At 51.5% G+C, this 26,144-nt stretch overlaps 1 protein-coding gene across 5 annotated transcripts; it reads right to left on the bottom strand.

Moving 5' to 3' along the window:
- Positions 1-438: 438 nt before the first annotated feature.
- LOC138087202 (annexin A8) lies at positions 439-16,755 on the bottom strand. Of its 5 annotated transcripts, none has more exons than XM_068982174.1 (12): positions 16,674-16,755; positions 11,516-11,606; positions 10,318-10,517; positions 8,896-9,009; positions 7,386-7,476; positions 6,526-6,605; positions 6,017-6,076; positions 5,502-5,595; positions 5,165-5,260; positions 3,461-3,519; positions 2,199-2,321; positions 439-1,262 (listed from the first exon to the last, which is right to left on the bottom strand). In XM_068982174.1, the coding sequence occupies exons 1-12, from the start codon at positions 16,692-16,694 to the stop codon at positions 1,203-1,205; spliced, it is 1,089 nt and encodes a 362-aa protein (XP_068838275.1). In that variant the 5' UTR covers positions 16,695-16,755; the 3' UTR covers positions 439-1,202. The 5 variants fall into 5 exon arrangements, with proteins under 5 accessions (XP_068838275.1, XP_068838276.1, XP_068838277.1 ...); XM_068982175.1 differs by having other exon boundaries at positions 10,318-10,412; XM_068982176.1 differs by lacking the exons at positions 6,526-6,605; positions 7,386-7,476 and having other exon boundaries at positions 10,318-10,412.
- Positions 16,756-26,144: the final 9,389 nt, after the last annotated feature.

Here is a 26,144-nt window from a genome sequence, read left to right as displayed (position 1 = left end):
TGAAAAAAAAAACCAACCAACCAACCAATAAACAAACCCAGTTCCTTGGGATTGTACTCTAAAAGGGGGTTTGTAAGCTAGAGCATGTTCAGAGGACTTGGCTGCAAACTGGGCATTAGGAGGGATAGTTGAAGGGATCAGGGACATTTGGCTTTGACAGAAGAAATCTTGGCGGAATATGTGGGCTGTATTCAGAGATCAGAAATGGTGTTAATGGAAAAAGATAAGCTTTGTGGCCCTAGATGGCATAATCAGGAGAGTAGGCTCAATGGGGTAGAGCCTAACTGGCTAATTCAAGCGGTCCTACTTTGGTCACTGCTAAAAGTCCAAAGACACGTGTATTCCATTGTAAAAATCTTTATTATTCTGAAAAGCTCAACACAGGCATCTCAGGTTCCCCTGTAATCAGTTGCCATTGCCACTGGTTAGCATTAGAGAGTCTCCATGGTCTGTCATGAAAGGAAGGAGGGCCTGATTTTGTCAAGAGTTAGAGAAGCTCAAGCCTGTGACAAGAACACAGTGTCCTTGTCAGGACGTTAGTTTTCAGCTTGCTCTGCTGGGAGGATGATGAGAGAACTTCTCTTCTACCTGCAGCCTAGTGTCTTTAGATGAAGCTGGTGAATGAATGTTGGGCAGCCCAGCTGGCCTGGATATATGTGTTCCTTTCTCAGCTGCCCATGAGTACGTGCTCTGAAACAGATAGGTTCTCACAGCCTTCTCTGGTTGTCTGAAAGAGAAGCATATCAGCTGAGACACTTACTAAAATGCCATATTCTCCGGTCCTTTCTCTGCAGATCTAGATTAGTAGATGGGAGTGCGGCTGAGTCTTTGTGTCAGTTGTGCCTAGGGGGCTCTGATCAGGCAGGCTTGGGAAGCGCTTGTGTAGGGAGAAAGAAACGATTACGAGCTCCTGCAGACTCCTTCACATCAAGGTATTTGTTAGACCAGACACAGTATATCCTAAGGTTGGCAATGTGCTCACACCTGGAATTGACTTAGAAGGACAGAAGAGGTACGAGTCCCAGGCTGATCCTTCTTTCTGGATCAGAGAAACCTGGTGGAAAGTGCTAGAAGCTGGGAGATACAAGACTGAAAGATGCGCTGTGGCTTCCCCCACCCCCACCCCCATCCATGGCCAAGGCTGAGCAAGCAGGACCCAGTGACTCCTCCTTCTTAGCCTTTGCTCTTGTCCTTCTGAGGCTTCAGAGGTCGCTGCCCACCAGGTTCAGCAGGGCATTCTTGTAGTCACCGCTTGTGTCTTCCTGAGGACAGGAGGGACATGAGATTTAGAAGGGAGTTTGGTTAGAAGGACATTGACCTGGCTTGGAGTCGTCCCCGTCAGGAGCTCTTATTACTAGGAGCTGTGCTGCTTGGGGGGAGTCCTGGCACATGCTTGTACCGGTTGCTATGCCCCTGCCCCCCGCACTGCCACCTATCTTTCCTTGTTTTCCACTTCAGGCTGTTCCTACTGCCACCACGCACCCCCCACCCCTCACTCTGGCCACCTGTTGCTGCATTCTGAAACTTCTGAAAGGGAAAATGTCTTTTTAACATCTCATAAGCCATGTGTTTCTTGAAAAGTATAGTGAACAATAGGCATTTGTAGAATAACTAGAGACTTGACTAGTAGCCAGTGAAGACTTAGGGATATATTTCTCATGACTTGACTTTCATTAATGAAACTGTCAAGGCCTCAATTGACATTAACAGCTAGAAGAGCTATTTCTCTTGAAGTTACAGCAGTGTGATAATTGCTCTGCGTTTTCTCAACTTTAGAACGTTTACTAATGGGAATCATGTTAGGCAACCCACTGAAGCTCATATGATTTATCTCCTTTAAATGTTGCTGCCAGGATTACTTAAATCTGTATTTGAATGCTACTCCTCAATTCCTACTAAACTATATACTCTCATTGACTCTTCAGATATGGTTACTTCTGCAAGGATTTGGTGTGTCATTTTCACAGGGGTAACTATAAGGCAAAGGCACAGCTAACTTTCTGGGTGAACAGGGACCTCCACTAGGCACACTGACCTCCTTGCCGATCCCTGTATGTACCACACAGCAATGAGTGCAAGTGTGATGCTCCCTGGGAAGGGATGGACACGTGTGACTGATGATATTGGTCACAGCATTCTGGTTTCCCAGCAAGGTCTCTGCTTCAAACTGGTGTTAGACTTGGGAGCTCATGACTCACCATGATCATGCTGCTGAGGGTCTTGCCGTACATCTTCTTGAACTGATTCTTGATAAGATTTAAGTCAATCTCACTCCTGGAAACGATGTTTCTTATCAGGGTCCCATCCAGAGTCCCTGCTCCCTGGATGAAACACAGCAATCAGCCATCACTTCCTGCCTTCCTGGTCCATCTTTGTGACAATGACAAACCTCTGTTGGGTCCAGGGGGCTTTTGTAGGGGATTGGGGAGACAGGAAGGACAGTGAAGCATTAGCAGGATGCACTAGGGGATCCCTTGATCCATCCTTGCTCACTGCTCATATTGCTTCTTATTAGTAGCCAAATGCCCCAGGCTGCAGTGTGTGTTTGATTTGATTCTGGAAACAAAATTCTCTTTGCTCCAAGAATAAGACCTCTTCCTAGGGCAGCAACATCAAGAACTCTGCTTAACTGGAAAATTCACAAACAGGACCCTCCCTCTCACTTTCACCCTTGAATATTTTTATGTCAGAAGGAGCCACGTGGCCACAGGGACCCCACACCCTTTTTTATTTCCCTGGCCAGATGTAGCCAGAGGGCTTGGGGTTCTTGCTTCAGGCGATGTTAACCACTATCAGTCGGAAAAGGTGGGCACCTTTACCTCACCTTAACCTTTGGGAATTATTTTGACTATCTATCTTCCACTGTGGTTCCAGATACCACAACCTGCACCTAATATGAGCATTTGAACAGCTGTCTGGGTGGCCAGTGCAGCCTTTTGGACAATAGGCAACCCAGGTCGGCACGCCGGCACACGCAGAAAAGTTGAATGTGTCCATTCAAAGGGTGCCTTGATCTCCTGGCAATCCTGTGCTTTCTCATGGAAGCTACTTGGACAGTAATGAATAAATGAAATAAATTAAAAAGGACAATTGCACTGACTTGGGTTCAAATCAAGGCTTTGCCATGTATCAGCTCTGTGACCTTGACCACAGTTTCGTCATCTCTGGGAGGGCAGATGGGAGGGCGGATTGCACCATGAAGTGTCAAAGAACTGTGGTAAAAGTTCAGGGCCATGAACACCTGGGAGCGCACCTGCTCAAATCCAGCCTTCAGGGGATGCGGCTTCCCTTCCCTGGCCTGACTTGCCCACTGAGAACTAAAACCAGCCTGATCCACAGGAGGGTGGGATAAGAGGAGGCCCACGTGTGGAGGAACTGGGTGGTGGCTCTGAGCTCCTTGGCTTTGCGACTGGTGCCATGTAGGACTGAGGGTCAGGCACACAGAAAACAAGGCAGTTACCTTCATGGCGAAGTAAAGGCGCTCCGCGAAGTAGCTGTGGAGGTTCCGGGTGCACTTCACTGGCAAATAGGAAAGTTCTGTTAGCAACCAGGGGCTGTGGGCAGCATTGTATACATGTTCATTATATATGTCTTGCTTTGGGTCCTAAGGGTTGTGCACATCTTGGCCTATTTATTGGTGCTCTGCCGAGTCCTGAAGGGCTTTGTGTCAGGAGGGGTGGGGCAGGGAGGGAAGCCCAGGGCACTGGGCACAGGTGCAAAGGCCCAGAGCAGGCAGACAAAAGGGCAGGATGTGAAATGCACTGGGGCCCACAGGGTTGGTCTGGCCCATCGGACCACAGCTCCACCAAGGGAGTCCCTGAGCTCTTACATTCCAGAGACAGCGTCACTGAGAGTCCATCCACTCAGCTCCAGGGAGGAGCCACCATTATGGTGACCGCTGGCCTCTGAGTGTCACTTGTCAGAGGACCCCTGCAGGTTGAATTCCCCTGTGACAGATGGGGCTTGGCTCCAGAGCACCTGGCCCCACACTCTCTTTCATGGATGCTGCTTTAGAGACTGAGTGTCTCGGTGGGGAGGTTGGCGTTTTGACCCAAGGCAGCAGAAAGAGGAGGGCTCTGAGGGAGACAGGCATGAGTTTGAACTCTGCCTGACGGTGCTGTGTGTTAGTGACTTATCTCCCTGCCTTGCCCTGTTCTCATGTGAAGACAGTGATGTGAGTCTTCAGGAGTAATCAACAGGAAGTGCCCAGAAGGGCACCACACGGTCTTGCTTTTCCTTGCCTGTCAATTTTATTTAGGAGTTGTTTAAAGGCAGGGGCTGCCCATGGAAGCTGAGACTGGATCAGGGGTCATGTTTGGATGCTCTGGCATAGATTAGATTGATCACAGCACTCAAAGGTGGCTGGGGAGTGTCAGATGTCCCAATCAACTTTTAGGGACCAGGACATACTGTGAAGCTCCCAGGCTACTTGGCAACCTGGAGTGGAGGTGACCTTGGCTCTATCATGGGAGGGAGGAGGGAAGTCCCTCTGCTCTGGGCCTTGGCTCTTCACTCTGCAATGATTCTTCTGCCTGTCACTTTGGCTCTGGACCCCAGGATGCGCCCTGGCATGGGTCCTTCTACATGAATCTGACCTCATGCTTGGGGGAAGGCTCACAGTGTTCCCCTAGCATCAGGCGACCCATCACTCAGTTTGGACTCCAACTATACTTCATCATTTCTTCAGTCAGCAACTGAGGCAGGGAACAGACCCCTGGCTGAGGTCCTGCTAGTTGGCTTTTTTGGACCTTCACAATCAAAGCCAGAATGTTCTCTGTGTGGCTGCTGTGGGTGAGCATAGCCCCTGGGTCTTGCACAATCCTGCAAATGTGTGCATACACATACATTCACGTACTCAGACACCTTCACACACATACACAAAGACCTACACAGTGCTGGGAACTACATGAGCAGCGCAGGGAACGATCGCGGGCAGCACAGAGCACCCTGAGGACTCTGGGGCTTCCCTAGAAGCTCCAGTGTCCTGAGTGGATGGTACATGCTGAGTGGGGGCTGATATGGAGGTTTACCTTGATTGGGGTGAGCACAGGTCCCCAGCACTTGCCATTGAGCTCTGGGCCCTTTGCCCTTTGATGCTGCCCCTCCACTGAGCCCCAGGGCCGGGAGACACATGTGTACCCGAGCATGGAGCTCCGTCTCTTACCTACTGTAAGCATGGCCTCCTCCAGAGACCCATGGGTCTCACTCTTGATGCTGTCCTCAATGCTCTTGTTGGCAATTTTCTCATATTCCTCAAACACTGTGGAGAGAGCCTTCTCTTAGCCGACATGTGCACTCAGCCTGACATCCCCCAACATCAGAGACTATACATCAATTCACCAGCCCTGACTTCCGCTTGGTTGCTGGGCACCAGGTCCCGGGATCCTCAGCCCTCTCCCCAGCTCCATGTCCTGACATGGCCACACACTGAGTGCTCAGCATGAAGGGAGAGACATCCGCCCCTCATGGCCCTGACGTTGCCTCCCCGCCTCCCCCCGTACCTCTCAGCAGGTGTGTGGCGCTGCGTGTGCACAGGATGGTGATGAACTTCATCTCATCCGTCCCACAGATCTTCTCACCCGCTGCGTACAGATCCTGGCATTGGGACAGCCGTGACAACCAGTGAAGGTGAGCAAGGGGGTGAAGGACCACCCTCGGTCCGCCCTGCCAGCTCGGCATTCTCCTCTGCTCGATCATCTTTTTGACGGGGAGCCTGCTGTTCCCATGGGTAAATTTTCTTCTTCGGGCTGCTCTAGGAGCTGCCCCGCCTCGCCCTGGGCTTCACCCTGACTCTAGGCAGGTCTAAGCGCTCTGCCAGCAGGCGGACCTATGGAGACCTGAAAGTACACATCTGGGCCTTGGAGGCCCAGCATCCCCCGAGTCGAGAGCTGAGTTGGGTCTCAGCCTAGCGTCATCCGAAAACCCCCTCCTCCCCCACTGCCCCGCCTGGAGTCTAGATGGCAGAGGGTGGGGCCAGGTGGCCAGGAAGGCAGAAGCTGCTGAGGGGTAGCCTCACCTGGGCATCTTGCAGGGCCAATCCTGGGTCCACATAACCACTCAAGTCATCTCTGCTGCCCTAGGAACAGGAGAGGTGACTCGGTAAGGGAGGCTGGCTGAGCAGAGCAGCCTGGGCAGAGGGGGGCCGCTGGGCAGGCAGGTGGACAGTTATCCTCTCTGGGCCTTGGCTCTCTCAACTGTAAAATGAGAGTTGTAAGAAATGCCCCGAGAGGGATGGGGAATTCATTGAGCAAAAGTAAGCTCTATGCCTGGCATGGGCCTGGTGGTCAGGACCTGCCCAATGATGTGCCCTCTCCTTCTGCTTCCTGGAGAGGTGTAGGGTTCTGCGATGAGGACCTCCCAACCATGCTGGGATGAAGCCGGTGAGCCCAGGCCCCAGTGGTTGTACCGCACGCTTGCCCCCACCTCACCCAACCCCAGCAGCTCTGGCCAAGAGCCGCTCTCTGGGAGTGGGGAGTGGTTGGGATCCCCCAGACCAGGGGCTCCCAGGATCCAGGGCTGTGATACCTGCAGGAGGCACACCAGAATCCTCTCCAGGTAGCCACTGGTATCTGCTTTGATGTCTTCTTCCAGGTTGGACCCATAGTCTGCCGGGGATCAGGACCGTGAAACTTAGGCCTGCTCTTCTCCTCTCAGCCCCGTTTCCCATACTTCTCCTGACTAAAGCTTTCTAGGAAGGGTGAGTCTTTGGTACAGACTGTCTGCACTGTGCAAGTGTCTGAGTGGCAGAGGCTCCCCACTGGTTGTCATTCAGAGCAAGGAAGTGACATGGGTTGCTGGCCAGGCTCAAAACACAGAGATGGGCCAGTCCAGAGAGCCTGATCAAGCTCCAATTCATTATGTGGCTCATCAAAGCCAGAACCTTCAGCCAGACTCTTCACGAGGCAGACCTTGAGGAAGAGGGGCTTTGCCTTGCATACCGTGGACTCCATGATAGCTAGCTTGGGCTCCACATGCCCCACTGCTGAAATTGGGCCCTGCATGGTCTCTGGGGTCAGCCTATGCCCAGCCAGGAAGGTACCAGCCCCACCACCCGCTGCTGAAAAATTTTGTGGCCCGCAGCACTGCCATACTCTCAAGGGGCAGAGTTAGTGTCTGCATGCCTTTCCCTCCAGCAAACAGCCTGTGAGTTCAGGGAGCTTAGCGGCTAAGCCTGAGCCATATCTGACCTCACTATCAGGCATGGGATTTGGGACACAGTGGGTGCTCAGCACCCATGTGTGGAAAAGCTTAGAAAGAGTCCTTTCCAACGTGGCCCAGGACACTTCCTGTCTCTTATTCCTTGCTACGCTGCCAAAGCTCATGGCCATCCCCAAGCTGGCCTTTAATGCAGGGCCCACATCTTCTCTTTTTGACAGGCCTCTTACCTTCCTCATATGCCTTCATTATCTCCTGCAGCTGGTTCTTGGTCCGAGAAGCCAGAATTTCGATGATGACACCCTCTTTGGTTCCTATGCCCTGTGGATAAAAATCTCTGCTTACTGGAGAGGACCATTTGCATCCTCCTGCTGTCAAGAGGCACAAGGAAGGCCCTAGGAAGAACTCGCCATCGCTCTGCTGGGAGGCCTCTGCTGGAGGATGTTACTGCAGGAGGAGACGCCTGCATTCGTCTCCAGTGGTGGCTGTTATGGGCAAGTGATGTGACGGGAAAACTGTGTCTCAGCTTGCCCCTCCATAGCTAGGTGGTCCCAAACAGGTTGCTCGACCTCCCTAAGCCCAAGGATCCTCATCAGGACCAGGGATGATAAATCACCCCCGCCCGGGGATGGCGGTAATAGATGTAGAATGCCCAGCAGGTCCGTGTACACAGTGAGTGACCTTTCCATGGAGATGATTATTGCTCCTTGGTCCTGACTCCTGAGTTACCTTCAAATGCAAAAGGAGCAATGGAAGTAAAGGGAAACTGGAGAACCAGGCACGAGACAGCAGAGGCTGGTTCCTAATTCCTGCACACCCAGTCTAGTGGTGTCCCGAGAAGGACTGACTTTGGCTTTATCACGACCAGGTGACGCAGGAGGTCAGTCTGTTTGGTGGCAGTCTGAGTGACAGGAACAGAGGAAGGGGACAAAGTAGGTGATTAAATAGTTAATCCCACTAGGGGATGGTCAACAGAGAAAAAAGTATGGGAGACCCCTGTAAGTTAATGATCACTCAGGAAAACAGGTTTGCTTAACCACAAAACCAAGCAGCCTCGCTGAGCAACAAAACCATGCCACAGAAGCGTGAGACATTCCCCCAGCAATGAAACAATGGTGGAATGAGGCCCACATCCTGCCCAGTGGGCTCGGTAAGTTAATGATTCCTAGGACAGGCTCTTCTGCCTGCACTAAAGTCAAAACTCAAGGAAAAGGAGACCTTATATTGAAAACTGAGATGATTTACCATATTTTAGTATATGTTACAGCCTTTTTGCTCATTTCCACTGTTTCATGACGGTCCCGGTTTGACTATTTAGGGACAAGAAAATCCTCCACCCATCGTGGAGGAGGAAAGATGATTGAAGTCTGACGTCCTGCCAAGAATGAGGAAGAAGGTGGTCTTCTCCTCCTCCCCACTTTTCCTTTGATTATAAAGCTGTAGCCCGCTTAGCCTCACAAGCTTTCTATTCTAATAAATCACTTACTTGTCACTTGGCCTCTCACCAACTTCTTTCTGCTCTGAGACAGGAGAACCTATGTTCTACTATGTCCTGAAATGTGTTCTACACTCTCATGAGCAGCAAGCTTCCAGCTTGCTGAGCTCATGCCAAACAGTGGCTCAAGGAGAGCTTGGAGCTCCCTGTGCCAAGCTCTCTGGGGAAAGGAGTCCTGGGCATCATCCCCCCATTCAGTCCTTGTCAGTGATTCTGCCCCTCCCCCAACCAACTTGCTTGTTTACCTTCATGGCATCGTATAGCTCCTTGGCTTCGTATCTGTATGGAGGGTACATGAGGGCTATGATGAGCCTCTCGAACTTGCCACTCAGCTCCGACTTCAAGGTCTCGATGAGATCCTAAGGCAGGAAGAGGGAATGATGATATTCTGGGTGCTGCACCCACCGGAGTGCTGGCAAGGATGGTGGTGGGGCCCAGGGGCTCTGGCGAGATTCCCAAGTAGACTCTGCCATGTGTGGGCGCTGGCTGGGGTTTCTTGGGGCAGCAACTCAGCCCCTCTGAGTATCATTATCCTTTCCTGTGGAATAGACACCATGGCGTCCCTGCTTCATGCCCTTGCTTAGGGGATTGGCAGAGAGATGTCAAGCTCCTTTTCAGTGTAGTGTTGGACACACCATAATCCCGAAATACAAGTTTGTTATTACTCGCTATTGAGTCCCTGTCATTTAGCCCGTAGACACTCGACGAATGAGTGAAATGAATTAAGGAACCTATTTTATGCATGTCTCTTTCTAAGGCCACTTGTGTTTGCAAGAAGCCACAAGGCCACACACAGCTGATCTCCTCACAGCTAAAGGACCAAGGGCCTTTTCAGATCCAGATTTCAAACCCATCCTTGTTTCTTACAGGCTCTGGAGACTTGGACAACAGTCTCTACCTCTCAGAACAGCAGTTTCCTCTAACATCAAATGCAGAGAATAATACATAGCTGTGAAGGTTAAGAGAGAGAAATTATTTTTTAGAAGAGCATATTGGTTCCTCATATGCCGTGTCTGGGTTTTGCCACTCATCTTTCTAGGTTAAATGTCCACATTATTGATGTGCGCTGATGGAGGCTTCCAGCTACCACGACTCTGCATGCATTTACTACTCTCTTTATCTGGCACACCAGTGTCTGGCTCTGTCCTGGGGGCAGTGGGAGGAGGGACAAAGCCAGACTGTGTGCTCCCTGCCCTTGGATTTCCCCCACGGCAAGAGGGAAAGTGTACGTGAAAGGCAGCTCCAATGTGAGGAGAAAACCCCATCGCACAGCACAGGGCCGAGTCTGCCCTGCATCCCTGGCATGTGGGAAAGAAAAGGGCCTTCCAGGCTCAGGAAATTGGGCAAGCAAAGTGTAGAGGCAGGGAAATAGCTCAGGGATGGGACCCTGGAGCGAATGTAAGGGAGCAAGTGAGAGGGAGGCTGGGAAACGTGGGGTGGAGAGCCATCTGTAAGTAAGTTTTCTAGGTAAAACACAGGATGATGAGTTAAATCTGATTTTCAGAGATAAAATGCACCATATTTTTAGCGTATGTCCCAAATGCCCGTGTCGCCAGTGGGCGGGGCTCCTGGTCAGCTGGAGCTCGTCCAGCATGGTGCTGCCTCCCCGGTTGTCTCTGGCAGCAGCAGCCTCCACAGCCCACCTGCGCACACCTGCCCGCCTTTACCTTGCCAAACTGAGCCTTGAAGGACTTGGCGATCTGCTGCCGCTGCGCGTTGCTTCTCTTCGTGAGCACGTCGATGATGGCCTGCTCATTGGTCCCTGCAGGGGGCATGGCTTGAGCACCTCCGTGTCCCCCAGGGGCCGAAGGGGGCTGGGGAGGAGGGAGGGCAGCTGCATGGTGGCCAAGCAGTGGGGACGCACCACCTGGAAAGCTCCCAAACCTGATGATTTTCATGGTGTAGACAAGACAGACAGAAAATCTACCTGTCCACCCCTGGCCCAGTGCGGGTGCAGCCCAGGCTCAGCCTCACAGTGACGGACTCTGAGGCCCCTCGGATCATCTGCTCTGCTCTGGACACAGCCCAGGGCCTTTGGAGCTCACTTCCTGCCCTGACCTCCCTTGTGCTGGTGACTGGGGGGGACGGTGGGGACAGACGATCCAGAAAACCAGATCTGATTCCTGGCCCAGCGACTGGGTGGACAGGAAGCTTCACCTCTCCAAACCACTGCATTTTTTCTTTGGGAAATGGAGCTAATAATAAAGATTTCACAGGAAGCTGAGGACAGAAAATTCCTTCTCAGTTTGTCTGCGAATGGCAGTTTTTGTTAAAGCCACAGTTCACCGGTCGGAGCCAGTGAGAGGGTGAATCCTGCCTAGCGTGACAACATGAGGGCTGTCTGGGCCAGGTCATCCTAATCCCAGTGGGCCTCCAGCCAGCCATCAGGAAAGCAGACGCTGGAGACAGGATGGAGCCGGCCCTGCGGCCAGCCTGAGCCGGGTGGGGGGAGATGCTGCAGAGTCCGCATGGCTGGAGCCCCCTGGAACTAGGTCAGCCCCCCACAGTTTCCAGTATTGTCCCATCTGAAATTCACAGTGACACACAGGGCCCAGAGTTCCTGGGGCTATTTCACAAGTGCGAAAGCTCAGGCTGAGTGAGAGGAGGTCCCTGCACAAGGTCGTGCAGGAACGCATGGCAGATGGCCTCCTGCTTCCCACCCCCATTACTCATACCCACCCTCCCACCTCCAGTCTTCAGGCCTGTGTAGACCTGTGCTGGGGAAGGTGGGCCCTGTGTGATTCTCTGGTTCTCATCAGTAGATGACTGGGAGACCCTGACTCCCAAAGGTGTGAGCAGAGGGGTCTTGAGCCGAATGGGCAGAGCCCCAGAGACTCACTGAGTTCCCATATCAAGGCCACTCACCAATCCCCTTCATGGCTTTGTAGAGGGTCTCTGCGTCAGGGTCTGGGTTGAAGTGGGGGCTGCCCTTCACTGAGACGCCCTCTTGTTCAACCTGCAAGAGAATCCAGGCCTGCTCAGAGCGGGAGTGGGGGAAAGTAGTGCACCTTGCCGCTGCCTCCGTGGGGTGGGCGCCAGCTCGGCCCCTGCCTACCTGTGGCTGAGCCTCCATCCATCCTGGACCTGCGTGTCCTCCTGGGGCGAGTGGAGCCTGCAGCTTCCGGATATGCTAGTTTCCGGCAGACTGTGCTGAGGAAGGGGCACCTGTGTCCACTTGGCATCAAGTTGCCATATGGCCCCCTCATGTCAGGGCTGCAGAGGCCCCTCGTGCCTGTTAGCGCCTTGGTCAAGGGGAGGCCTGGAAGGAGGGGCTTCAGGCTGGGAGGAGGGGCTTCAGGCTGGGAGGAGGGGCTTCAGGCTGGAAGGAGGGGCCTTCTGAGGAGGAGTGGGTCAGTGCCGCCGTAAGAGATGGAATCCCAGCTCTCAGCCCCAGTGCCAGGCCTGGGGAGCTGGGGCTTGTAGGCTCAGTGTAGGGGAAGACCTCACAGGTAGCTGGCACTGTGGCCACTTCCAGAGCCACCGTGTTGATTGTGGGACAGCAAGAAGAGGGTCTAGAGACTGGACCCCCGCCTTCAGCTCTCCCAAGCCCAGCTGCTCGGTGGGGACCATGCCTCCAGCCCTTCTGCACACCCCAGTCCTGTGCCATGTCTCCTTTCTAGCTCTGGGTCCTTTGATCCTCAGGCAGACATTTGTTTCCTCTTTACTTGCACTTTCTGGGTTTTTGTGATGATCAATGACTTTAAGGAAATTAAAAAAAAAAAAAGACAAAAAATTTGCGAGGATAGAGTTAGGGTAGGGGACTTGGCCTGAAAAAGAATCAGCAAGGGCTTGAGGGCGGTGATGCTAGAGCACCCTTTAGAAGCCAGCGGCGGTTTCACTGGGGCGACAGGGAGCAACCATAGAATCTCTTAGATCTGTGAGGCCGAATGACCCAGGGGTTGGTCACTCCAGGGCATAGTTGTGTAGGGAAGGGTACCCCAGGGACTGTGGCCTGACTGAGGGGCTGCTGGTTTCCCTGGGGGCTCTGTGGGACTGCCTTGTCTCCTCTGCAGAAAGGCCCCTTGTTTGCAGAAAGGCTCCTTGTTTTAACAGGCTGGCGCCAGCCGGAGCCACCAAACCGTTCCCATCCCTGCCCCTGTGCTGGGGCGTGGGCTCTGAATCAGGCTGTGTCTCCCTTAGGCAGTGCCATCTGAGGCAGGCAGTAGGCCCAGCCACCCGCAGGTTCTCCTAGCACCACTGGCAGGCAACAGGAAGGGACAACCCTGCTCAAAGCTGCAAGGACAATGATCAAGTAAGGAAAGGCTTCATGGAGCTGAACATGCTGCCTGGAAAGTGTGCGGATGAGGCAGGGAAGCCAGATTGAGCTCAATCTGCCCTCTTCTTGAGAAGTGGGCGCTTATAAGAAAGCAGAGGGCCAGGGCACCCAGGTGAACATCCTGACAGCTCAGGGCCTTTCCAAGTCCTCAGGCTCAAAGGGGCAGAGGGTTAGCTTTAGAAAATACAGCAGGATGTTCTGAAAGTTGTGAAATAAACCAGATAACTGAAGTCCCTAGGGCCTTGATTTCCAAGTCTCTAATCCAAGTCTTGCCTGAGGGCTCCTGAGACTTGTGCTCTGCAGCATTCCTAAGGTGCAAATGAATGATCCCTCTTAAGTGTGTGTTTTGGGAGATGGGCAATTAAGGAGTGGAGGGAGATTGGAGATGGGGACTGAGTGTGAAGGAGACTCAGAGACCCTTCAGATGGAAGGGAATTTAGTCCCATTGCATTTGGTCTCCCATGCGCCTGTTCACCTACTCCTCCTAGCCACCCCTCATCCACTCACCTACTCTCCCACTTACCCAGCCACCATCCACTCATTCATTCACTACCCAGATGTCCCACTACCACGTCATTGCATTCATCCATCCACCCATCCAGTCACCACATCCATCCATCCTTCCTCCCTTCCTTTGTCCTCCCTCTTCCCCTCCTGTTTTTCCTTCCTTCCTTCCTGGCTCTAGCTAGTTCCTGAAAATGCAGAGCAGCTTCCCATCCACGCTATATCTGTAAAGATATTTCTTTTGAGTAAAAGGTGAGAAGTCTTTCTATATCCTTTGCTTGAATTTCAAATATCTAGTGATAGATTTTTATACTTTAATTCTTTAGCACCAAGTTTCATAGAAGAAATGATTAGAAGTAATTCCTTGTGGCAGTTTGATCCAGAGAGCCTGTGTGGTCCCAGGTGTTGCCCAGCTGGGCACACGCAGAGATCATAATCCTTGTTTGTGGAGTCACAAGCATCTGTTACTACTGTTAAAGATTTGACAGGTCCTATGTGCCAGGCTTTGTGTTTTAGGGGCTTTAGGTACTTCAGATGTAATGCACTTCTTGACATCTCTGCCAGTTGCATTAGGTAGTTATGAGTGCCCCATTTTACAGACTGGGCTTGGAGACCTTGGCAAGGCTATACAGCTAGTAAATGATGATGCTGGACTTAACCCACAGCCTGACTCAGAAGCTCAGCTGTCTGCCGCCCCCCTGCTATCAATGACTCAACCTTTTCCAGACGCTGAGGTTTCCCAGCACTCTTCCCTGAAGGAAACCTTGCCCATAGGAATACAGGTTGTTAGTGAGTGTTGGGTCATCTCAGATCTCAGTGCTAAGCTCTGGGGGCCACCCAGGAGGAGCTTTCCTCCTGCCTCTTGCCCCAGGCTGGCACTCAGGGGCTGCGCAGCAGTGATACACCGGGCCGCACATACTAGTCACCATGGAGTGACGGATTCAGCCGGTCTGAGGTTGAGCTCCAGAGGCAGTGTTGGGAAATAGCTCTCCGGGGCTTGTGATTTCACTGCAGTGAGAAGCCTCAGCCTCACTTTCCATACAAAGGTTTTACAGGTGAAAAAGACAATTTCCTAGGAATCAGACCCCTGGATGTGAGCATGGGGTTTTGGAGCTCCAGATAATCTCTTCAGGACCAGCCCACCCCCCACCACACTGGAAGAAAGGTCTGTCTAGGTTCTTCCTGGGCCTTGTGCAGAGCAGGCCAGTCCACACAGGAACATTTGCACTGAAAAGATGACTCATTCTGGCCTGTGACTCTCCATCTGTTCTGTATCTGTGAAGGTCTCTGGTGAATTGCCACACCCTTGCTTCTCCTGTCACAAGGCTGCCGGGGAGAACTTGAGAGATAAAACTTCATCTCCCTAAGAGAGGCACGGACAGTTTCCCTCGAGCTGATCTTTCACCTCCCTCGGGTCCAGTCCTGGTCTCGTTAGAAGCTCAGAGGTCATCTGTCTCTCACTGGAAGCTCAGCCAGTCTCACCTGGGGTCCCCCTGTGATCTTGATGCCCTTGGCTTGTGGATTGCCAAGCCCCACAGAGTTTGAGCTCTGGCGTCAGACTGCTCAGAGTCTAACCCAGACTCCAGCATTTCCTAGCTTGGCAACCTTGGATGCCGTCTTATCCTCCTTGTGCCTCCGTTTCCATATCTGTCAATAAGGATACGGGCATTTCTATGGCAGAGATGTCTTGAGGCCCAAGTGAGAGACTGACTCGGGAATGTCCAGGGCACAGTGCATACTCAGGAAGCCTCATTGTCATTCCTCCAGGTTGGCCAGGTCCCTACAAGGAGGCTTTTGCCTGCCTGGCTGGGTGGGCCACAGGGCTGGGCCTTTACCCTGCCCCTGATTTGGGGAGGAAGGCCCAGAATATGGCCACCCTGGGCAACAGCTGACTTTGGAAAGTGCCCAGCGCTAGGTTCTCCCTGACTCATCTGCCTCCTCAAAGGCCAGTTTCCCATCAGCCAGGATGAAGCTGGAGGCCAGCCTGGCCCTTAAGCTGTCCTGGCTGCCTCTCCAGGGCCAGTCACCCTACCTTGCCGCAGGCCTCCTCTCTGTCCCTCCTGTCCCGGCCTAGCATTTCTGAATCTGAGAGCTCCTGGGAAGTGATCTTTGTGGCAAAGAGATTTCCTGAACTGGGGTAAGCCCAGGTCGCCCACTGAGACCCACAGAGAGCCTGGGGCGGGGACAGAGAGAGACCCCAGTTCATACTAGACCCCTGTCTGCTAGCTGTGGGACTGAGCAAGTCACTAGATGTCGCTGAGCCTCAGTTTCCTCCTCTGTCGAGTGGAAAGAGCAGCCTTTCTACCCCAGGGCCGCCTGGGGATGAATTGAAGGTGTGCAGAGCACATCCCCCCACCCCCTCATTGAGTGGGGGATGCCACCCGCTCCTCGTTTTCCTTCCTTTTGTGTTCTCACGTCCTTAGCTGAGACAGCCTTGGACTCAAACCCGGATGAAACACTCCAGAGAACCTGTGCATTCATCTGGACACAGGAGACTTAGGGGCAAAATGTGTCATCCCTCCCAACTCAGCCATCTGTCACTGTAAATTTCACTCACAGATTTCAACTGTACAAAACCTCTGTGGGCTGGGCTGTCCTCCCATCCCGAGGGGTGGACATTGATGAGGCCTCCAACATCAGCTTATTCAATCAGGATGCTCTCTAGCTCAGGTTCCTTCAGTGACTCCCCATTGCTCTTAAGGTAGAGCCCAAGCTCCTTTGCCTGCCACGGGTGGCTCTGTAGGACCCAGCCCTGTCCTACTCTCTAGGTAGATCTCCCCTGATCCGCTACCCTCCTATCCAGGACCGTCAGGCCTATTTCTCTTTAAAACCAGGCTTCCTACTCTTCTGAGCCTTTGTATATTCTGTTCCCTCTCAAAGGAAACGTTTGCCTGGTTCTCTGTAAACCTGTACACACACCACACACACAGACACACAAACACACGCATCACTTAACCATGATTCCCCCTTGCTTCCAGCGGCCTGACCCCTCCATTTGGGTTCTCTCAGCCCCTCAGCTTTCCCAGCTGCATTTTGAGGTTCCTTTATCTGTCCGTCTCCTCTGTTTCCATTGTTTCCAGCCGTGAGCATCCACGGGGCTGGGGCAGTCTCTCTTTGTCTTCCTCCCCAGTGGGCAGCCCAGTCCAGTGCCTGGCCTGGCAGGCGGCAGATGTTGCCTGAGCTGACTTCTCTCTAGACCCACAGGGTGTGGGAACCCTCCCTCTTTGCTTGCTCTGCACTTACCCAAGCTTTCCACCAGGCCATGTCGTCCACCTCGCCGGCACCTTTCCCCAGGGAGACGAAGATACACTGGTCAGCCCTCCCTCCACTCAGACTCTGCACACTCACCCCGCTGTACTCAGAAGAGTGGGCGGCTTAGGGTGGGGTGTGGTAGCACCAGCAGGCAGGCCCCAGGCCCCACCCAGTACCACCCCTACTCTGACCCCACCCCCTGGGCTAGGCCTAGCTCTGGGTTCCTCTTGTGGCTTTCAGGCCCCACCTAGCACCAGCCCAGACCTGCCCTTGGAAATCCATTACTTGCTGCCAAATGTTTGAGCTGTGGCTGTTACACAGACTGGAAATTCTGAGTTCCAACCTTTGAAAGCCACACTTAGTAAATAGGGCTGTTTATTCACTCTTTGCTAGACCTGATTTATATAAAAAAGGGGCCTATTTATTGCAAGCCATCTCCACAATAAACAATGCAGTGGGGAGCTCTGCAAAAGACATAAATTAATAGCATCCTCCACATACTGGGGTGTCTCTGTGCCTAGATACCTCTTTAATCACTGTGTACTCTATCCCTTTCAAGCTTTGCCACAACCTTAAGAAGCAGGTAGGTGTTCCATGTAGTATAGCAAGAAATGGAAACTCCCAAGTTAAGATAATTTGCTTGAATCATCCTTCTTGGGGGTAGAAGCCACAGGATCCACCAGGCCCCCTTGACTTGCCCGCTCTGCCCTCAGCCCAGGAGTATGAACTGGCTGCCAAGGGAGGGAGGAACCTCCCGGAAAGAGATTAACATTTTCCTTTCTGGAGTTCACTCTCCCTGGGGCCCCTTCCTAGAATGCTTCAACTTTCCGCCTCTTAACCCCTCCTTCCTAAAGGTAAAGATTTTGCCTCAGTGACTGCTCAGTAGCCCCTCCATCCTAGGGAGGTTCCCCAGGGCTTCCAGAACCCCCGCTGCTCCCAGAGCCCCAGAGAAAAGGAATCCCACTGTGGTGTGATTCACATTCGGTGAAATCTTCCATAGTGTTGATGGAAAATGAATCATCCGATCTAAGAAAGAAACGGAAAATTTTATTTGAGCCAAATTTGAAGACTGTGACCGGGGAAGAGCATCTCAGAAAGCTCTGAGAGCTGTTTTGCCCATTAGAAACCAAGGACAGTTATACAAGGTTTTTGAGGCGGAAGGCTGTACATAAATGACGTGCTATGAACACTTTACACAATCCAGATCTGAGTGCCTTGTGACCCCTTACAAGATCAAGAAAGAATGTTATCTGTTAAAAAGTTGTCTGGCTGGTGCTAGGAGAATGCTTTTCATGGTTGAGAATTGCATTTCATGGTTGAGTAATTGTTTCTGTGGACCGGGAGGTTTGGTAAATACATAATGCAGGCTTATTAATACAATGCATGGTTGGGGGAGAGAGGAGACCAAAGGGCAGAGAAAATTTTATGTTTAAACTTTCCGTGTCTTGCCATAAATTATGAATTTTATTTCTTAAGAGTAACAGGTAAGAACTGTCCCCTCTGTTTGTGTTCCTGACCTTGGCTCAGGTGCTTGTTTCTCTGTTCACACCAAGTCCCCAGCTGCTCCTTCCTGAGGTGTGGGTTGGAGAGGGTGGGGTGGGTGGGAGGTGGGCCAAGTTACGGAAGACTGGGTAGATAGCTGGGCTGAGGCGAGGAGCTGTTGCCCAGGACTGCTGTGAGAACTGGGGGTGGATCACACGGGGCTGAAGATGCCATCACTAGAGGAAGATTGCGGCCCACCTCAGGTCACACAGATTGAGAAAGGGCCTTCTCTGGGCCCCAGACTCTGCGCCCTTCTTGGGAGCCCCCGGGGCCAAAACCATGGTGTCCTCCCTGGTGAGGCTTTCGCAGGACCTCATGGAGGCCATGCCCACGTCACCTCATGAGGGTCAGCGTCTGGGGACTGGATACCCTCCAGGAGGGTCTGGCCAAAGTCAGTTATGAGGATGACCCTAGCTAGGTCATCAGTGTGGTGGCCTTGGGCCAAGCTCAGAAAGAAATGCTGGACTCTTGGACAAAGGCCACAGAACTTGGTGCGGAGAGAATGTCAGACAGGGCCTGCCCTCTGAGGGCCCGTAGTCCAGTGACCCAGTGAGGTTGCAGAAGGCCTGCCCTCTGAGACCCAATCGCACCAGCACTGTGCCCTCTTCTCAGGCTCCGCCCTGACTCGCTTCTGCAGTCAAGACCTCACCTTCCTTCTGAAGCGCTGGGCTTGGCTTCCGGGATGCCCAGCACCCCGGCCATTCTTTTCCATCTCTTTTCCGCAAGCAAACTATCCTTTGGGACTCCTCCCTGGGCCTCTGTTCTTCCCCCTTCATGTCAGTTATTCTGAGGCTCGGCTGCCCCTTGGGCTCAGCCAGGTACGTCTCATGTCAGAGACAAGAGCCCCAAGGTCTCCACCTGCTCTTTTGGGTCCCCTGAGCTCAGCATACCCATCTCAGAGTCACGTCACTGAGGGCCTCTTACATCTTGCATCTTCTCATGTCTCTCCTGGAACTTCTCACCCATCCTCTTGTGCTCATAGCCCGTGTGCCTATTTCTTCCTCCTGAATAGTCTTTCCTCACTCTTGGGTAGTCGTGGGCAGCTTGCTGGCCCGGGCTGTGTGCCTCTGCCCCGAGGAGTGATCCTCTTACCCCGGATTACCTGGCTGGGGATGGCCATGTGATGTCACAGAGGCAGGCAGAAGGAGGGTGGCTGACACTACACCTCCCTGAGCCCTACTGAGTGAGCCCTGGCCTAGGCATCTGGCAGAGTTGGGTCCAGCTAGTTGCACCCCGGGGTGAGCCTCTGAGCACTCAGTGTGGGGTCCTTATGGGTGAAATCTTAGTGACCTGCCCTTCCCACTACTCAGACAGGCACTGTAAAGAACACTTGTGGCAGTGAGCTGGCAGAAGCTGGTATAGTGTTGGGGAGGGGCTCAGGGTATAGCCAGGCCAAGCTAGAGTTCTTGTCGGATGTTAGGTTCTTTCTTCAGTTCAGTCACTCAGTCGTGTCTGACTCTTTGACATCACATGGACTGCAGTACACCAGGCTTCCCTGTTCATCACGAACTCCTGGAGCTTGTTTAAACTCATGTCCATCAAGTCGGTGATGCCATCCAACCATCTCATCCTCTGTCGTCCCCTTCTCTTCCTGCCCTCAATCTTTCCCAGCATCAGGGTCTTTTCCAATGAGTCAGTTCTTCGCATCAGGTGGCCAAAGCATCGGAGTTTCAGCTTCATCATCAGTCATTTCAATGAACATTCAGGACTGATTTCCTTTAGGATGGACTGGTTGGATCTCCTTGCTGTCCAAGGGACTCTCAAGAGTCTTCTCCAACACCACAATTCAAAAGCATTAATTCTTCAGCACTCAACTTTCTTTATAGTCGAACTTTCACATCCATACATGACCACTGGAAATACCATAGCTTTGACTAGGTGGACCTTTGTCAGCAAAGTGATGTCTCTGCTTTTGAATATGCTGTCTAAGTTAGGCATAACTTTTCTTCCAAGGAGCAAATGTCTTTTAATTTCATAGCTGCAGTCACCATCTACAGTGATTTTGGAGCCCAAGAAAATAAAGTCTCTCACTGTTTGCATTGTTTCTCCATCTATTTGCCATGAAGTGATGGGACCAGATGCCATGATCTTAGTTTTTTGAATGTTGAGTTTTAAGCCAGTTTTTCCACACTCCTCTTTCACTTTCTTCAAGAGGCTCTTTAGTTCCTCTTTGCTTTCTGTGTAAGGGTGGTGTTATCTGCATATATGAAGTTATTGGTATTTCTCCCGGCAGTCTTGATTCCAGCTTGTGCTTCAACCAGTCCAGCATTTTGCATAATGTACTCTGTATATAGGTTAAATCAGCAGAGTGACAATATATAGCCTTGACGTACTCCTTTCCCAATTTGGTACCAGTCCGTTGTTCCATGTCCGGTTCTAACTGTTGCTTCTTGATCTGCATACAGATTTCTCAGGAGGTAGTCAAGGTGTTCTGGTATTCCCATCTCTGAGAATTTTCCACAGTTGGTTGTGATCCACACAGTCAAAGGCTTTGGCATAGTCAATAAAGCAGAAGTAGATGTTTTTCTGGAACTCTCTTGCTTTTTCTATGATCTAACAGATGTTGGCAATTTGATCTCTGATTCCTTTGCCTTTTCTAAGTCCAGCTTAAACATCTGGAAGTTCTTAGTTCATGTACTGTTGAAGACTTGCTTGGAGAATTTTGAACATTACTTTACTAGCATGTGAGATGAGTGCAATTGTGTGGTAGTTTGAGCATTCTTTGGCATTGCCTTTATTTGAGATTGGAATGAAAACTGACCTTTTCCAGTCCTGTGGCCACTGCTGAGTTTTTCAAATTTGCTGGCATATTGAGTGCAGCACTTTCACAGCATCATCTTTTAGGACTTGAAACAGGACAGCTGGAATTCCATCACCTCCATTAGCTTTGTTTGTAGTGATGCTTCCTAAGGCCCACTTGACTTTGGACTCCAGAATGTCTAGCTCTAGGTGAGTGATCACACCATTGTGATTATCTGGGTCATTAAGATATTTTTTGTATAGTTCCTCTGTGTATTCTTGCCACCTCTTCTTAATATCTCCTGCTTCTGTTAGGTCCATACTGATTCTGTCCTTTATTGTGTGTCTTTGCATGAAATGTTCCTTTGGTATCTTTAATTTTCCTGAAGAGATCTCTAGTCTTTTCCATTCCACTGTTTTCTTCTATTTCTTTGCATTGATCACTGAGGAAAGCTTCCTTATCTCTCTTTGCAATTCTTTGGAACTCTGCATTTAGATGGGTGTATCTTTCCTTTTCTCCTTTGCCTTTCACTTCTCTTCTTTTTTCAGCTATTTATAAGGCTTCCTGAGACAACCATTTTGCCTTTTTGCATTTCTTTTTCTTGAGGATGGTCTTGATCACTGCCTGTTGTACAATGGCATGAACCTCCGTCCATAGTTCTTCAAGCACTCTATCAGATCTAATCCTTTGAATCTATTTCTTGTTTCCACTGTATAAACATAAGCGATTTGATTTAGGTCATACCTGAATGGTCTAGGGGTTTTCCCTACTTTCTTCAATTTAAGTCTGAATTTGGCAATAAGGAGTTCATGATCTCAGCCACAGTCAGCTCCTGGTCTTCTTTTTGCTGACTGTACAGAGCTTCTCCATCTTTGACTGCAAAGAATGTAATCAATCTGATTTTGGTATTGACCATCTGGTGATGTTCATGTGTAGAGTCGTCTCTTGTGTTGTTGGAAGAGGGTGCTTGCTATGACCAGTGTGTTCTCCTGGCCAAATTCTGTTAGCCTTTGCGCTGCTTCTTAAGGCCAAACTTGCCTGTTGCTCCAGGTGTCTCTTGACTTCCTACTTTTGCATTGCAGCCCCCTGTGATGAAAATGACATCTTTTCTGGGTGTTATTTCTAGAAGTTCTTGTAGGTCCTCATAGAACCATTCAACTTCGGCTTCTTCTGCATTAGTGGTTGGGACATACACTTGGATTACTCTGATATTGAATGGTTTGTCTTGGAAGTGAACAGAGCTCATTCTGTCCATTTTGAGATTGCACCTAAATGCTGCATTTTGGACTCTTGCTCACTATGAGGGCTACTCCATTTCTTCTAAGGGATTCTTGCCCACAGTAGTAGATATAATGGTCACCTGAGTTAAATTAACCCATTCTAGTCCATTTTAATTCACTGATTCCTAAAATGTCGATGTTCACTCTTGCCATCTCCTGTTTGACCACCTTCCAATTTGCCTTGATTCATGGGCCTGACATTCCAGGTTCCTATGCAGTATTGCTCTTTACAGCTTCGGACCTGGCTTCCATCACCGGTCACACCCACGACTGTGCGTTGTTTTTGCCTTGGCCCGTCTCTTCCTTCTTTCTGCAGTTATTTCTCCACTTTTCTTCAGTAGCATGTTGGGCACCTGCCGACCTGGGGAGTTCATCTTTCAGTGTCCTATCTTTTCGTCTTTTTATACTGTTCATGGTGCTCTCAAGGCAAGAACACTGAAGTGGTTTGCCATTCCCTTCTCCAGAGGACCACATTTTGTCAAAACTCTTTGCCATGACCTGTCCGTCTTGGGTGGCCCCACATGGCATGGCTCGTAGTCTCATTGAGTTACACATGGCTGTGGTCAATGTGATCAATTTGGTTAGTTTTTTGTGATTGTGGTTTTCATTCTGTCTGCCCTCTGATGAATAAGGATAAGAGGTTTATGGAAGCTTCCTGATGGGAGAGACTGACTCTGGGGGAAACTGGGTCTTGTTCTGATGGGTGGGGCCATACTGAGTAAATCTTTAATATAATTTTCTGTTGAAGGGCAGGGCTGTGTTCCATCTCTGTTGTTTTGCCTCAGGCCAAACTGTCAAGCCTCCACCAGAGATTCCTGGACACTCACAGGCAAGTCTGTTCAGTCTCCCACTGACCTCCAAAGTCAAATTCCCTGGGGGCTCTCAGTCCCTTTGCTCAATCCCCAGGATGGGAAATCTGTTGTGGGTCCTAGAACTTTCTTAACAGCGTGAGAATTTCTCTGTTCTAATTGTTCTGCAGTTTGTGGGTTGTCTGGGGCTAATGGTGACCTCCTCCAGAGGGCTTATGCCACACGCTGGGTGACCCAGGTCTGTTGCAGCCAGAGACCCTGTCCCCACAGCAGGTCACTGCTGACCTGTGTCTCCACAGGAGGCACTCACACACTCAGAGTCAGGCCTGGCTCAGTCTCTGTGGGGCTTCTGGGTCCTGGTGCGCACAAGGTTTTATTTGAGCCCTCCGAGCGTCTCTGGTGGGTATGGGGTTTGAGTCTAAACACAATGTTGGCCCTCCTACTGTCTTGTTGGAGCGTCTCCTTTGCTCTTGGACGTGGGATACCTTTTTTTAGTAGGAACCAACATTCTCCTGTGAATGGTTGTTCAGCAGCGAGTTGCAGTTTTGGAGTTCTTGCAGGAGAAGATGAGTGCAACTCGCCTCCGTGGGCAGGTCAACCTGAGTGCTCCTTCTAGGGGGTCCCAAGACCTCTAGCTTCACATTTCACTCGTGGCACAAACAGCAATGGTTGCTGCTGTGTTTTGGTACCCAGCCTAGAGTGGGCAGTCCTGAGCCTGCAGCCCTGGCTCAAGTGGAGCCCAGATTATCCAGAGTCCTGCAAGCTGCAGGTGAATGACAGAGAGGAGGGCAGAGGATGCTGTGGAAACAGACGGCAGAGCAAGGACTCAGGTCTTGTCTGGTCTCCCGTCTTGGGAGGCTGCTCTGAGGAAGCGATGCTTCACTGATGAATGGTTGCAGTTAACCCCAGAAAGGGGCTAAGAGTAGGGTAGCAGACGGGCAGAATGGAGGTAAGAGATGCCCCTGGCGTGGTGCTGTGTCCAGACTGTGTGTGAGCGCACGGGGCTAACTGCCCGCTAGAACAAGGGAGGGACACTGGGAAGGTGTGGTCTGTTCAGGTAGAGAACAGGCTCCAGAGTCACGAGGAAAAGTAGCAGCTGGGGCTGGGAATGCAGAGCAGCCTCGCAGGCCATGGAATGGGTTTCCGCTTAGCCTGAGCACGCGGAGGCAGCATGGATGCCCAAAGGGCATGCCCGAAGAAGAACAGCACGATGGGACCCAGGTTCCAGAACCTGCAGCTGTGTGGATCCAGTTGTGGGGAGTGGGAGGGAGCGCGGGAAACCAGGGACATGAGGAGGAGGGGAGATGGGCTGCAGACAGACAGGGGAGAGATGGAAACGGTGACAGGATATGGGATGGGTGTGAGGAACGACACGGCTCACAGTGCAGGGAGTTAGAGGCCAAGAGGTCAAGGACCAAGAGGTCCTTGTGTCGATGGGTCACCCTGTAGATATTGACGTTTCCCAGGATGGATTTTGGGCTGCCAGGGAATGTCAGCCCGGTGCCCAAGCTTGCAGTGAATGAGGAGTAGAGGATGGCCGTGGGGAGCAGGGCGGAGGATGGCAGAGTGGAATGGCCGGGCTCTTCCGTGGGTCCCTGACAGCACGCGGGGCCCTTACACTAAGGCCACCTGGGCCCTGGCAGAGGGGCTGGGACTGGCCCACTGGCACAGATGTAGCCACAGCTGAGTCTGCTGTTCACCACAGAAAGCTGCCCATTTGGTGGGAGGCCAGTGGGTGGGACAAGGGCATGCTGGGCTTAGGGCAGGTTCTCCCTCACATCTGCCCCCCTCCATTTCTCCAGGTTTTGAAGAAATATCTCCAGTCTTCAGAAAGAGGAAACAGCTCTCACCATTGACAATGTGATAGAAGGGGCCGCATGATGGGTATGAAATGCTGAGGTAAAAGATCCCAGGAGAAACAAAAGTCGCTATTGTGTTTTTTTCCATGACTCTATTAATACGTTTTGAAACTGATTTTTAAATTGGGCTAGTAAACAAACATAATCTCTGAGCGCCATCTCCTGGAACCATTTACCACATCACACCAGCCTCCCATAATCCCGGCCTCAGCAAGGCTCTGGGCACCATTGCCTGAAGCTGCAAGACAGGAAGGCCCCTGGGGGGCAGGCAATGCCTATTAGCCCCCTGTGCCTTCTGTCCCCAGGTGAGGCTGCTGCTGGTTTAGGGCCAGCCTATTTCTGCATCAGCCCCCAGCTCTGCCCTACGCAGAGGGGCCGCTTCTAGCATCCCCCTCCCTTTATGGCCTCCTGCCTGCATGATGACCACTTCCTGTGACTGGCTATCTGCTCTTTGAGCCAGAGTTTGCTTCATCTTGGTCTTCTAGCCTCTAGAACTACAATAAAATAGATTTCAGTTGTTTCAGCCGCTCAGTCTGTGGTACTTTATTACGGCAGGCCAAACAAATGAATACAATGGCTTTGCTGTTAACTGAATCCATACTGCACCCCTACCCCTGTTTCTTGAACATAAGGGACTCCCTTCTCTATCTCTACTGCCCAAGTCAAGACCTGTTCTCCGACCACGAATCAAACTCACGTCCCCTGTGCTGGGAAACCACTGGACTACAGGCAAGTCCTTCAGGAGCTTCAGTCTTTTTTTCCCTTTAGATTTTTTTTTTTTAATGTGGACCATGTTTTAAAGTCCTTATTGAACTTGTTGCAATCTTGTTTCTGTTTTATGTTTGGTTCTTTGGATGGAAGACATATGGGATCTTAGCTCTCCAACCAGGGATGTTACCTGAACCTCTGCATTTGGAAAGCGAAGTGTGAACCACTGGACCTCCAAGGATGTCCCAGGAGCTTCAGTCTTGACACAGGATGGAAAAGAGATTGACTTTGGCCACTTTCTCCCGCACTGAAAGCAAGCAGGCAAACTGCAAAGCCTGGCTAGGAACGCGAAAAGGAGAGCGCACAGAAAGGGCATGACATTGAGTGGACTTGCGGGCAGCCAGCACAGTGCAGCGGCCCTGGTGGGGTAGAGCGCCTGTCCGACAGCCCGACCTCCTCTGTCCGCATCCTGGGTGCACGAGGCGCTCCGGGGCGCAGAAAGAGGATGGGAGGCCTGCTGTTAA

Source organism: Capricornis sumatraensis, chromosome 10, assembly GCF_032405125.1.
Source record: "Capricornis sumatraensis isolate serow.1 chromosome 10, serow.2, whole genome shotgun sequence".
NCBI classification, from domain to species: domain Eukaryota; kingdom Metazoa; phylum Chordata; class Mammalia; order Artiodactyla; family Bovidae; genus Capricornis; species Capricornis sumatraensis.
This window is presented reverse-complemented; position numbering and strand designations above follow the sequence as displayed.